This window comes from Arachis ipaensis, chromosome B6, assembly GCF_059453495.1.
Source record: "Arachis ipaensis isolate K30076 ecotype BB chromosome B6, ASM5945349v1, whole genome shotgun sequence".
NCBI classification, from domain to species: Eukaryota; Viridiplantae; Streptophyta; class Magnoliopsida; order Fabales; family Fabaceae; genus Arachis; species Arachis ipaensis.
Genome location: NC_142441.1, coordinates 104830353 through 104843814, shown reverse-complemented (window position 1 = coordinate 104843814; position 13462 = coordinate 104830353). Strand labels below are relative to the sequence as shown.

The window sequence follows — 13462 nt, the reverse complement described above, 5'->3', positions numbered from 1 at the left end:
CTTTGCATTAATCTCTGAGGAACAGCAGAGCTCCACACCTTAATCTATGGAGTGTAGAAACTCTACCGTTAAAAATACATAAGTGAAAGGTCCAGGCATGGCCGAGATGGCCAGCCCCCAAAACGTGATCACAGGATCAAAATACAATCCAGGATCCAGGATGTCAAATACAATAGTAAAAAGTCCTATTTATAATAAACTAGCTACTAGGGTTTACATGAGTAAGTAATTGATGCATAAATCCACTTCTGGGGCCTACTTGGTGTGTGTTTGGGCTGAGCTTGAGTATTGCCCGTGTAGAGGTCTTTCTTGGAGTTGAACGCCAGCTTTTGTGCCAGTTTGGGCGTTCAACTCTGGTTTTGGCTCCTTTTCTGGCGCTGGACGCCAGATTTGGGTAGAAAGCTGGCGTTGAACTCCAGTTTACGTCATCTATTCTTGGCCAAAGTATGGACTATTATACATTTCTGGAAAGCCCTGGATGTCTACTTTCCAACGCAATTAGAAGCGCACCATTTAGAGTTCTGTAGCTCCAGAAAATCCACTTTGAGTGCAGGGAGGTCAGAATCCAACAGCATCAGCAGTCCTTCTTCAACCTCTGAACCTGATTTTTGCTCAAGTCCCTCAATTTCAGCCAGAAAATACCTGAAATCACAGAAAAACACACAAACTCATAGTGAAGTCCAGAAATGTGAATTTAACATAAAAACTAATGAAAACATCCCTAAAAGTAACTAGATCCTACTAAAAATATACTAAAAACAATGCCAAAAAGCGTATAAATTATCCGCTCATCAATAATGCATCTTACATTATATTTTATTTGTATATTTTTTTAATATTATATATGTTATTGGCCCCCACTATAATATTTCTGGATCCGTTCCTGCTCCCATAGAAGTACTAGATGTGGTTTGCCTTCATACGATGCCACAGCCTACTTTTCGCCCATTGACAGCCCATTGTCGGACTCGTTGCTCATCATCCTCATCGAGCTTTCGAACCTTTAACAACGGATTCACCCTATAATAAGAGTGTACTCGGTAGGGGTCTTTTCCATCCAAGTCATTCCGGGGGAGATGCGGGGGGCTCTCTAGACTAGGTGTCCGGCAAGACGGACCGCTCGGCATCACGGTATTCAGGGGATTCGTGTACTGAAGTTGTTCAAGGTATTCCCATATTTTTTCACTCTCTGGATCTCGCATCGACAAGAAATTAGGATTACTACGTGGAAATCAACCAATGTTAGACAAACAAACATTTTGTATTTATAAATTTCCTAATTTCTTATTGTGAGCAAAATAGACACAAGAAGCATAGTTCTACGTTGGAAACTTTCCTATAGAATTTCCATTCTTCATATTGCACTAGTGCTACTGACAGTGTGCCTGGATCGGGAACTCCGGAATCAGTTGTTTCTTAAGGTGTGTTTTCCTTATTGAGGTTCCCATTGGCGGTCTCTATTCTAGTATTCTGTTGGCCAACTTCCTGGCGAAACATTTAGCGCATCCTCTTAGCAAGAGGCTTATTGTCCTCTTCATCCTCTGGGCTCATTGGGACAGCTTTCTCTGCAGATGGTTTTGGGTTAGACTTACGTGTTCGATTTCTTTTAACTCCACCCTTTTTCTTGGTAGATGCCAGGCTTATCTGTTTTATTTCACATCGAGTGTGTCATTTAAACAAACATCTAACTGCAATGAAAAAGAACATCTAAAAAGACTTAAGCTTGTACATAATTGAATCCATACACAATCAGAAACATATACTCACTTCCAGGTTAGCTTTCGATCTCTCCGCACGTGGCGACCGTTTTCTATTTGGAGGTGGCTTTGTTGTGCTTCTAGGTGGTTGTCTTTCCATTGATTCATGCTCGCTCTCTCTACCGGTGAATCTTTCCTGTTTGTAAACATAGTTTGATTCAAATAGACAATAATGAAGCAAGACAAAAACACCCAATTCATGCTGCAAATAATGAAATATTGGTACAATTACAGAACCACAGGCCACGCACAAAATATATCACGCATATCTAGATAGCATGATACTCTAATCACATTAACACGCAAATACGTGCTTATCCTTGGAGCAACTGAAGCTTTTCCTCTACACTTTCGTTGTGTTTTTTTGGCAGTTTTTTCGTTGCGGCTTGAGGTGATCGGTCTTCACTTTTTTCCTTCCTAGTTGCGAGGCGACCCTGATTTCGAGCATGCAAAGAATCATGTAATTAAAATCGAACTTACATATATCCCTAACTCATCCCCAGAAAAATCCATTCACATCTTACGTAAACAGAGTCATCCCCAACTACCCAACACATGTAAACTCGAAAAACTTATGCAGAAACATCCATTTCGTAAAAGAAAAGAAACATCCTGATGCATACTGGAAGCAACATCCACTTAGATACTGGTATAAAGCAACACAAAGAGACCTGCCGAGTAGATTGATAACAGAACAAGGCCATGCAATGCTTAAAAAGTTAGACACATCACAATTTCAACACTAAAAAAGTAGGACAAAAAATAAAGAAATTTCAATTTAGTTTGAACTAAAAATATGCTGTTGCATAACAGAATGACATGTCACTTATATTTAGTCAAGAACAAATGGGTAACATACAACAAGAAACCTCCTGAGTAATATCTAAGAAAAGGAAAGCCATTCACTTCTTGACGAAATTCAGGAATTCACAAAATGCTTAACACATGAAAACTCGAAAAACATATACGGAAACATCCATTTAGTAAAGAAAAGAAACATCACGATGCCTATCAGAAGCAACATCCACTTAGGTACTGGCATAAAGTAACCATTGCCAACACAACGAAACCTGCCGAGTAGATTGATTACATAAAAGGCCATGCAATGTTTAAAGTATTAGAAACGGCATAAACACCATTCATAAGATAGATATGGCAAAGTGAGTTAAACACGGGAATCAATTATAGTGGACGGCGGATAGTTTTATAGTTGAACATACAGAGACAGTCGAATAAAGGAGTACCTCAAAAATGATATATGTCGCCTTCTTTTCTAGATTTTTGTGGTCCACGCAGCGAGCCATGGCTCCAGCTCATGACAGTTATCTAGCTGACCGTGTTTCAACTATTGAAAATACAGTACCTAGACAAAAGTATGGGACAAGTTATGTTCTACAACATCAGTGACATGCTCAGTTTACTAATATTTATTGAATGCATCCTACCAGCATGACGAACATGCAGCCCTCACAGGTTTTGTTCTCTTTGAGCTTATACTTTTCGACTGCCGTGTACAACCACTTTAGAGTTTGCAACGACCAGTTGAATCTCCTGGGATCATAAACATCTAAGGTGGGGTAAATGTGCCATGGTGAAATTACCTACTGTGTTGTAGGGCACAGGAACATTTTTAGTACCACTAGTATGAAATATCTCCTAAACTCCATCCTATTTGATTCCGTTGCCATAGGACAGCTGTATACCAAATCTCGGAGTTCAGTTGTTGTGTGCTGAATTTTTGTCGTCCAGTGATGAGAATGCATCACCTATAACATGTCCGTGTGTCAGTCCAAAATAAACTATATATACACAATGATACTTGCACAAAATGCCCATGGCACGCTAATTAATTTGGAAAGTGAGACTTACCATGAGACGGAATGCCGAAAACCCGCTCGATTAACTCAGCATTGAGGCGGATGTTCCTTACGTCGACTATCAAGGTTCTTATCTCAACATCATACGATTGAGCCAAATGAACCATGATGTCCTGCTTCACAGCTCAATACGGAACAAGTCTCAAGAATCCAAAGCCAATTTCATCTATCTCCGCAAGCTTCTCAAACGCGTTATTTTTAGTGAGCTGGCTCATCATATCATGAATGTAGCTGGGCAAGCATCACAACTCTAATAATTTCTGTCAATAGCAATAGTAGCTGTAAGTCACAAATAGGATCATGTGGAAGTACACGTCAATAACGGTAAATAACATTCTACCTTTTTCTCCATCTCGCTTGGCTTTTTGGCAACACAAATGAGGTGCTTTTATAATCTGTAAATAGCCGCTTTTTGGTAGTTATTCACACAAGCTAAAATCACGACATAATCACAACGAATCTAGACAACAAAATATAGCAATTTAGATAAATTCAAACACCTCTACAACAAACCAATTTCGACATGTAAATAGACAAAATCGGTCAAGAATCATCCATATACATACTAAAAGCAACATACGTTTATCATGATCGGAAATATATACACAAAAAAACTAGGGAATAAAGGCCCTGTTTCACATTGTTTAATTAACTTAACACATTGCGAATGTGTAGTTAAATTTCAAACCACCCACTTGAACACAACCCACAAACACCATCCCTTTTTTTATGGCAAAGTCAAAGAATCTTATCACAAATAATACAGTCCAATCTAACAAAGCAGTAATATCCAATCTCTATGCACATGCATCTCAGCAATAGGGGACCCCTAACAACATCAACATCCAGTGTTGAACAAGTAAATGGACCTATATTCACCACAATCGAACCCAATTTTATTCCGAGGAAAAAACCACCGGGCTTGGGACTCTGTGTTTTTGCCATTTTTGCCGTTTCAGTAAAAAAAAAAAAGAACAGCTATTTTCACAGAAAACCCATTTCAATTCCTTCAATCAAACCTCTAATCTTAGACAGCAGCAACATCCAACAAATCAAAATTCATTGTATATGAGTGTGTCATTATATGCATATGATTTGATACAAAATCCACTTACAACCAATTTATTCAGACCAAAATCAATCAAGTAACACCCATGAATAGATACTAACTGATTAGTACTTTTAGGCGAGGCTTCACGGCGCGAACAGGAGGAGTTCGACGCCGCGTTCGTTGGAGCAGAGACAGAAGCCAACATCGAGTTATCCGGCTAAGAAGGGGACGCTTCAATGGCACTGCGACAATGACATGCAGTAGCAGTGGTGCACTGCGGGTGAGATTCAGACTCCATCGGTTGCTCGCACGTGGGAGGCACGAAGGCGCTGGCGGTATGTTTGGGTCGAACTTCTGATGAACACGGCTGGTAGCACATGGTCGGGATGGAGGCGTTACGGCGGTCTGGAGCAAGCTTCCGACGCCGGCGATCACTCGCACGTGGACGGACGGAGGCGCTGTGACGGTTAACAGCGGATGGGAAAGGTGTACGTCTAACTTGTTTGGGAGGCGCTGCCGTTGGATGGTTTTGGATGCTGCTGCAGTGAACGGTGAAAAGGGGGTTTAACTAGTGTTAATTTGGTTCACTGTGGGTAAATTGGGATGTTGCTTCTTGCTTGAATAGTGAAATGAACTTCGGGGTCTAGCCCAATAGGAGTTGGTAGGAAGTTGACTGGACCCCCTCTTAGTTTCCTAGCAGAATTATATTTTTGAGGACTTTTTCAAAAAAAAAAAAAAAGAAGAGACAGGCCGGCAGCCGCCTTTTGACGAGACAGGGTAGCAAGTTAAATCCATATTAATTTGACGAAATAGACCTATTTAGACAAATTTTAGTGAAATATCTACTTTGTCACTCCTATTAATTCGGGTGTTAATGATACTTACTGTACTAATAATATTATTGAATTTTTTTAATATTCTTATTAATTAGTCGAAAATATATTAGTTCGAATGTTATTAGTGTTTTCTGTACCAACAATGTTATTGAACTTTTTTAATATTTTTTTGTTACCTGGAATTATTTTAATATTTAATTTGATTGATTCAATAACCTGTCTGATTTTTCTTTTTTTTTTGGGTCGGTGATCTTTATGAATTATTATAACTATATTTTCCTATTTTTTGGGAAAATCTCCGACATGACCGCGTTCGAATTTGTCTCGGTATGGCGCAAAGTTCTCGAAGTTGGATCAATCTATCTCCGGTCTCTGGGCTTGGGCCAAGATCCTGGTCCATAAGAATGATTTACTTTTCATATAATATACTTTCTCGTATTTGACTAAGTTCAAAGCATTATTGGCCTTCGGCCCCTCGTCTTGATGAGCGATCTCTTTCTTCCATGAGCTGTGTAGTGTGTACGTACCTTGCTCCAATATGCTTTTATTTTATTGATGACACACCTGGGCATGCATACTTAATCATTCATATATTTATGCAAATTTAATAAGGTTTAAGATTTTTCAGATAGAGATAAGATTTTAGTCAATAAAATCGCTTTCACATCATATAGAGTAGAGTTGGAAGACTAGCTAGCTACGTAGTAGTAAATGTAAATGTGGAACATTATTATGATTTCTTGTTTAGGAGTTTTGGATCCAATGGTTGTAGTTCAAGGACTAATAATACACATCATCATATACACTACGACATTCAATTCAATGTCGATTTTACTAAGAAACTGACAATACGACAGCAATTATGGGTTTGCATGTATGTACGTATCTCATCTAAGTTTGGAAAAGGATTGAAAGCAAAATTAAAATAATGGAATTCAAATTAGACATAAATGGAGGCAATCCTGCAGATAAGTGTGAGCCAAAAATTGGGGGAGTTTTGGTTGAGAAAATTTATTTATATTGGTACGTGAAAGAAGGCCAAATACAAAGAAAAAGAAAAATTGATCATCGATGGGAACATTGGAAAAAGGTGGGCATTTATCATCTGACGTAGTATCCCCCTTATTATTCTCAACCGTCTCAATTACTCTTGCATTTATGTGATTTAAATGGTCTTAATACAATTGCCATTATTTTTTTTCAATGCTCGGAACTACCCAACCCAACCCTCTCTACCATCACCCTCCCTTAATTCACCCACTATCCTACTAATTCATAACCCACAAATAATAATAATAATAAACAGAAATTTTCTTATGCTACACGACATACGACTTTCACGCAATTGCTCTCAAGTCTCATTATACTCGTGGATGCTTGAAACTTGGAACATATAAATTGGAAGTATCCATTTATTCAAATTGCCATTATAAGCAAAACTTCCCTTTGACTACCTTGGATCATGTATGGGAAACTCAATCAAGTTATTATAAAACTAGTAATCCAATTTTTCAAATTGGGTTTTTCCTAAACAGTCTACAAGTTCCCTCAACAACACTAGTTAAACTTATTGCTCATAAAAAAATTCTAACTTTTTCTGTAATAAATAATTATATAAATATATTAAAAATTTTAACAATTTAGTTTTCTTTCTGCAATTTTTTTCCTTGAACAGATTTACTTACAAGTGCACTTAGGAGAGTAAAAAGTAAAAACATTATTAGTAAGACCATTTTAAATTTTATTCAATTACAAATAGATATTCTACCTTTTTCCATGGATTAGCCCTACATTTATTACATTTTTCATTTATCTCTTTTATAATATTTTATCTCTCTGTTATGGTAATAAATTAATACGAAAGAAAATTCATTTTTTTGTTCATGATATATTTCTTAATTGTCTATCTACAAATTGAATAAATGTCAATTTTTGAAACAGCGTTCATTTTTGTTTACATTTGTACTGCCGTTAAGTAAAGGAGAAAGAACAAAGGAAAACATAATAACTATAAAAATAAAATAATTAGAGAGTGTATTGTAAATTCATTTCAAGTTATTTAAAACAAATATATTTTATCTTTTTTAAAATAAAAACACTAAATTCACCATATATTTAATTATTTATGCATATTTATATATAGTATTGATTTATATATTTTTAATATATATTTATATTCTAATATATATTTTATATATGTCATTGATTTTTTGTGTAGGTACGTGACTACGTGTAACATAGTTGAAAATTTATATATGTAATTATTATAATTTAACAATAATTAAATTGCGACATAAAGACTTAGTAATATTTTGATAATGAGTGACATAAAGACTTAGTAAGATGGTAGAGTTTATAATTAGCATTTTTTATTTCAAAGCACTTATAAAAAAAAATAAAATGTCCAAAATATCCAAGGTTATGCATTAAAATTAACCATTTTCTTATTGAAAATTAAACCACAAGTTACTTTGTTAAAAATTAACCATTTTTTCAATCCTAATTTTTCAATATTTTTAATCCTCTAAAAACTAATTATAATTTTTTTTATTGGAAAACTTAAATTAACCTTAGATTACTCGTTAATAAAATCTAACCTAATATTGCTAAAATATTATTTGTATGGACCATAACAAGTGTTCTAAAAATATTTTTATAAATAAAAAACAAGAAATTTTAAAAGTGGTATTTATAATTTTTCATAACAGTAATATAAATACACAATGTAAAAACTTAAAACTTCACATTTTTGTATCATCATCGTCAAAGAATGTCACTAGGAAAATTCTATTTATATAGGCGTTGCTCCACAAGATATATATACTAGACCAAACCGCTAGCATGCAATCTACAAGAAAGTCAACTTGCACATTTATCTACTGCCATAGTCGCCAACCATAATGCATGGATTTTCAATTTACTCGCCATTGTTATATTTAATTATAATTATTACCTACTTTGTTTCTTAGTATTTGTTATTTGACTTAATTTTAGGAGTACTTCTCTCTTTTTTTTAATGCCGAATTTATTATTAATTATATAATTATTTTAGTATATATAAAAATACTAAAAATCATTCAATCATCCTTTTTTATTAACTAAGAGTTATTTAGTAATATTTTTATATCATATTCAATTTTACATTCTTTAAATAATTATGCATTCAATTAAAATGACAAATTTAAAAGAATTACATATTTCTATTTTCCTATTCCTGTTTCTTATTTGTCTATAAGAAAAAAGGTGATATATCTACCAAGCATATGGTGAGGTGCACATGAGTAATTGAGTTTAAGTATGGTGCATGTATTCATGTGTGATCATTACTCATTAGTTATTATGACTTGTATTATTTACACTACTCTTTCCATACATTTATACACTTTTTATTTTTAGATGAAGTGAATATAATAAAAAAATAAAAGTAATAAATATGCATAATGTTCAAAAAAAAATATATAACTTATGATATGTATACAAATAATTTTTTTTTCTTGTGACTACTTTTATGGTGGCTAACATTAACATAATAACAGAATACGTACCTTGTTGGATGAAACAGTAATATCAATCATTTAATAACAATAATATCCATAGATAATTAGAGAAAAGAGCTCAAGGAAAAGCTGTAAGATTCATTCCACCTAAAATTCCGATAAGCAAAACTAAAAATCCCTATGCACTTTGTTGCTGATAAAATAGTAGGAAAATCTGATCCAAGCACAGGATTCCTCCATATAGAATATAGATAGATACAAGATACTCCTAGCAAATTTTTTTCCTTCTGAATTTCAGAGTAAGTTCCTTTTTTTTTTCTTATATATAAATAATTAGAATAGTGCTATTTACGCTCCACTCTTTGTCTCCCTCTGCTTTGACAAAATTGTTGGAATTCCATCAATCAAAGTAGAAGAGGAAAGAAGGCAAAGTAGAGCGCACGTAGCACTACTCATATACAAAGTGCAGATATTAACTTAAAATAGTTATATTAGAGGGGGAAAAAACCTAGCATTAAAATTAAAACGGGGTACTATCTAATAATTGTTCTAATACTACGAAATTAAAGAAAACTAGCGGAAACAGAGCAATTAAAAAACAGGGGAAGCTAAAAAAAATAATAATAATAATAATAAGAAAAGTCTAATTCTTCCTAACGTTGGTGGTGGTGTTATTGCTGTTGTCATGGAGGAAATCGAGTAAGACGGTGCTCTTGCATTTGGGGCACTTGGGATCATCTTCGGAGAGCATCACGTACATGAGGCAGCGAGGGCATCCTACGAGAACCATTGATGTTGCTTCAGGGCTGTTGGAGTATCGAAGGTTGTTGTTGTTGCTGCTGTCTTCTTGGTTGAGCTCAGAGGAAACGCATGAGCTCGGTGGCGACGTCGGAGACGCCGTCGTCGACCGTGCCGGAGACTCCAGCCTCCTCCGGTCTGCCCTCGGAGGAGAGAGGTTCAGCTTCAGGTCGAGCTTCGGACCGTTCCTGCGACTCATCGTTGTTACAGTTACGGTTACGGTTAACGGTGGGTTACTCGTCTGTTTCTTTTCGCCCTGCAAAACAAAACAAAACAGAACAAAAAAGGGTAATGTTAACTAACTAACTAACCACAAAAAGGAAAAATTGAAAAAAGAGGGAAAAAGGAGTCCGAATTCCGTGACCCCAACGAAAAGGTAATCATGCCAATAGCACCAATCACAACGCTTCACGCTTCACATGCCGTGTTGAAAGCAAAAATATCAATAACAATAATAAGAAGGAAAAGAGAGATAGAATCACTCACAGAGTGTAAGGAGGTTGGTGGAGGAGAAGAAAGAGAAAGAATCCAGGAAAGTGATCGGTGTGTTTGAGAATGGATATTCAGGGCATTTTATACAAGGGGGAAATGGGAAGAGGAGGTAGTAAAATTAAAAGCTTAATTAAATTAATTGAAGGAAGGGAGAGAGAGAGAGAGGAGAGAGAAGTGGAAGGAAGAGAGAATTGAATGGAATTGAAGTAATGGGTAGAAGGAGAGTGTAAATTGAGGACAGGAAATGTATTAATTGTGAGGAAAAATCCCAAGAAGTATGCAGGAAGGGGAAATTTGCAGTAAATATTGCAATTACAAAGTGCAGAAGGGGAGGGCCTTTCTTCATTCATTGCTTTTAGAGAGGGAAGAGAAGAGGGTCTCAAACCAGTCGGTGTTTTAAGACTCTCTCTCAGGCACTACCAACAACTAAATAAAATATACTCAACGGCTTTAAAAGCTTAACACTTAATTATTATTAAAATCTCAACCCCACCAACAAAATTTAATACAAGCATATTTTTTTTCTTTTCTTTTAATAAATAGAAGTAATGAAAAATTATGTATTACAGCCGTGTGTGTGAGATTTAAATGTTCAACACTACCCCAAGAAAACGAAATGAGTAAATGACAGTAGTTATTTGGAAGTTAAATGACAACTAATATTTATATGAGATATCAATATCATTGTTTTATTAATAATTATAATAGTTAATTTTGCTTTGCAAGTTGATGAAGGGAACATGATTATCTTCCATGCATTCTATCTTCTTCTCAGGCTGCATATAACATGTAATAGGAGCTTGCATCACCTATTCACCTTCCTATCTACCACTTTGCTTTCAGCTTTTTTTTTTACTCAACCTTTTAATTATAATTCTTTATATTTAAATAAATTTTAAAAATTATAAGAAATTTTAGAAATCTAGTCTTTGATTATTTTAATTATATAACAAAATTAAATTAGAAATATCAGAAACAATTTCCAGAATAAAAATAAATAAAAAAGTAATATTATAAATTAATCTCTAATTTTGGTTCCTTTTTTTTTTGGCAAATGGTAAAATGATTCTCTCAAGATCACATGTATGTAATTGATTGATAATTTGACATATGACATGCCATCCCAATAATTAAATTAATAAAGAGGCTAAGACAAAGTATATTTTGAATTTCACAAATCCAATTCAACCTTTTTATTCTTCTCTTTTTTTTTTTTCTCGGCTTGAGGTTTATGACCTAAGTGTGAGTGAGTGAATCTGTGTTGTGATGCATCTTGGGGGTCTAAGTTTCTAACTTTCTTCGGGAAGAAGTACAAAAGAGATGTCCGTAGTCCAACAGACATTACAGGATATCACTGTATTTTAAGTGAGGGACCATTCATTCTTTAAAAAAAAAAGGAAAAAAATTGCTTTTGATCATGAACTTAATTGGTTCATGATTTGACAAATGCTGCAGACGGAAGCATAGAGGAGGAGAGAACAAGGCTTAATTTGGAGGAAAGACTAAATGGAGAGAGAGAAATTAAAAGATTGGAATTAAATTAAATTTTTTTATATTATCTTTGGTATAAAATATATAAAAATAAATTATATTTTAATATGTTATTTGATTCAAAATGAATATAAATATAAAATAAAAAATATTTTTATTAAATAAAACATTATTAAAGTTCCTATTTATGTTTCGAAGACTAAAATTTTAATTATAATCTTTATCCATCAAATATAATATTGAATCACAATCTCTTATTTATAATTCTAGTTTCTTAAAACAATCACTGTCCAATAGAAGATTTACTGTGTACTCAGGGCTCCAATTCTTCAAGAGGCTTTGTGATGTGAAATTGGAATGCTCTTTCCATGGTTTCCTTCGCTTCCGTGCATGCAAGATAAAAGCCAAGGAAAAATAGATGGAAATCTTCCTAAGTTCCTATGTCTATTATAATTTTCGAGAGTGGAGAGGATTGAAAGACGGTTATGACAATGTAGGAATAGAGAGCTTTTAGGATCGGAGTAGAGTTCTTTAAATTTACGATAAGCTCCATCTTATTGTATTGAGTATTTTATTTCTTTTTAATTTCATTTTACTTTCATCTCACATTAAGCATTTTATATTGATTGAAAATAAATTTTAAAATATTCTTTATAAGAATTTAGATGTTTATCAATCAATGAATTAAATTTTAGACTTTATTCTTTTGGTATTATCTAAGGTATTTATTGTTGGCAACAATCACTAAATTCTTTTGCAACTAAGATTATTTTTTATAGTATGAATGTTGACCAAAAGAATTCTTAAAATTCAAATATTGGATTATACTTTAAAAAAAAAAATCAGCGAATCATCAATTATATTAAACTTTTTTATTAGTTATTTTTTAGAATTACAAACATATTATAAAATGATGTTAGAATCTATCTGATCGGTTAGATTACCTACTTAACTTTTAATTTTATTGATTATTGATGTAATGATAAATTCTCTTAATTTACCTTCTAAAGTGACACGGTGACAACCATATATATATATACAGAAGTTACAGTCAACGTTAGGCACAGGCTCATGAAACATGCTTTAAATGATGTGCTTCTGCTTACTATAAATAGACAATCCCATTCTTTTTCAGAATCATCGATAAGATAGAGATAAGAAGGATATATGATATATCTATCTGTATCTACTGGAACCACTTCACTTAATTAGTCATGTCTTAACTAATATTGAAAATACACCAACTCAAGACTCATCACTAGTCACTTTCGGTTCTGTTGAATTATTCCACACTGTATCATCCATATACCTTCGTTGGCGTCCTCATAACTTAGTGTGTGTTTGGATTACAATTTGTAAATAAAAATTTGTATAAAATTAATTTTATAAATTTAATTTTGATAATAAAAAAATTTGTGATAAAGTGATTTATATTTGATTATCTTTATATTAAAATAAATTATAATAAAATAAATATTGTTTGAATTATATTATCCAAAATCACTTTTAAATAAAAAATTACTAAAATAAACATCGACTTAAATAATTTTCTTATATTATTCTATCATTTTAATTTAGATATTTAAATAGATCTTATTAATTAATTATATAATAGAATTAATATTTATTTACTAAAATAAAAATAACATATCAAAATTAGTAA

General features: G+C 33.5%; 1 protein-coding gene across 1 annotated transcript; it reads right to left on the bottom strand.

The window, feature by feature from the left end:
- Positions 1 to 9511: 9511 nt before the first annotated feature.
- On the bottom strand, positions 9512 to 10440 carry LOC107604679 (protein GL2-INTERACTING REPRESSOR 1). The gene is made up of 2 exons (XM_016306325.3): positions 10303 to 10440; positions 9512 to 10072 (listed from the first exon to the last, which is right to left on the bottom strand). The coding sequence occupies exon 2, from the start codon at positions 10013 to 10015 to the stop codon at positions 9662 to 9664; it is 354 nt and encodes a 117-aa protein (XP_016161811.1). The 5' UTR covers positions 10016 to 10072; positions 10303 to 10440; the 3' UTR covers positions 9512 to 9661.
- Between the last annotated feature and the right edge of the window lie 3022 nt (positions 10441 to 13462).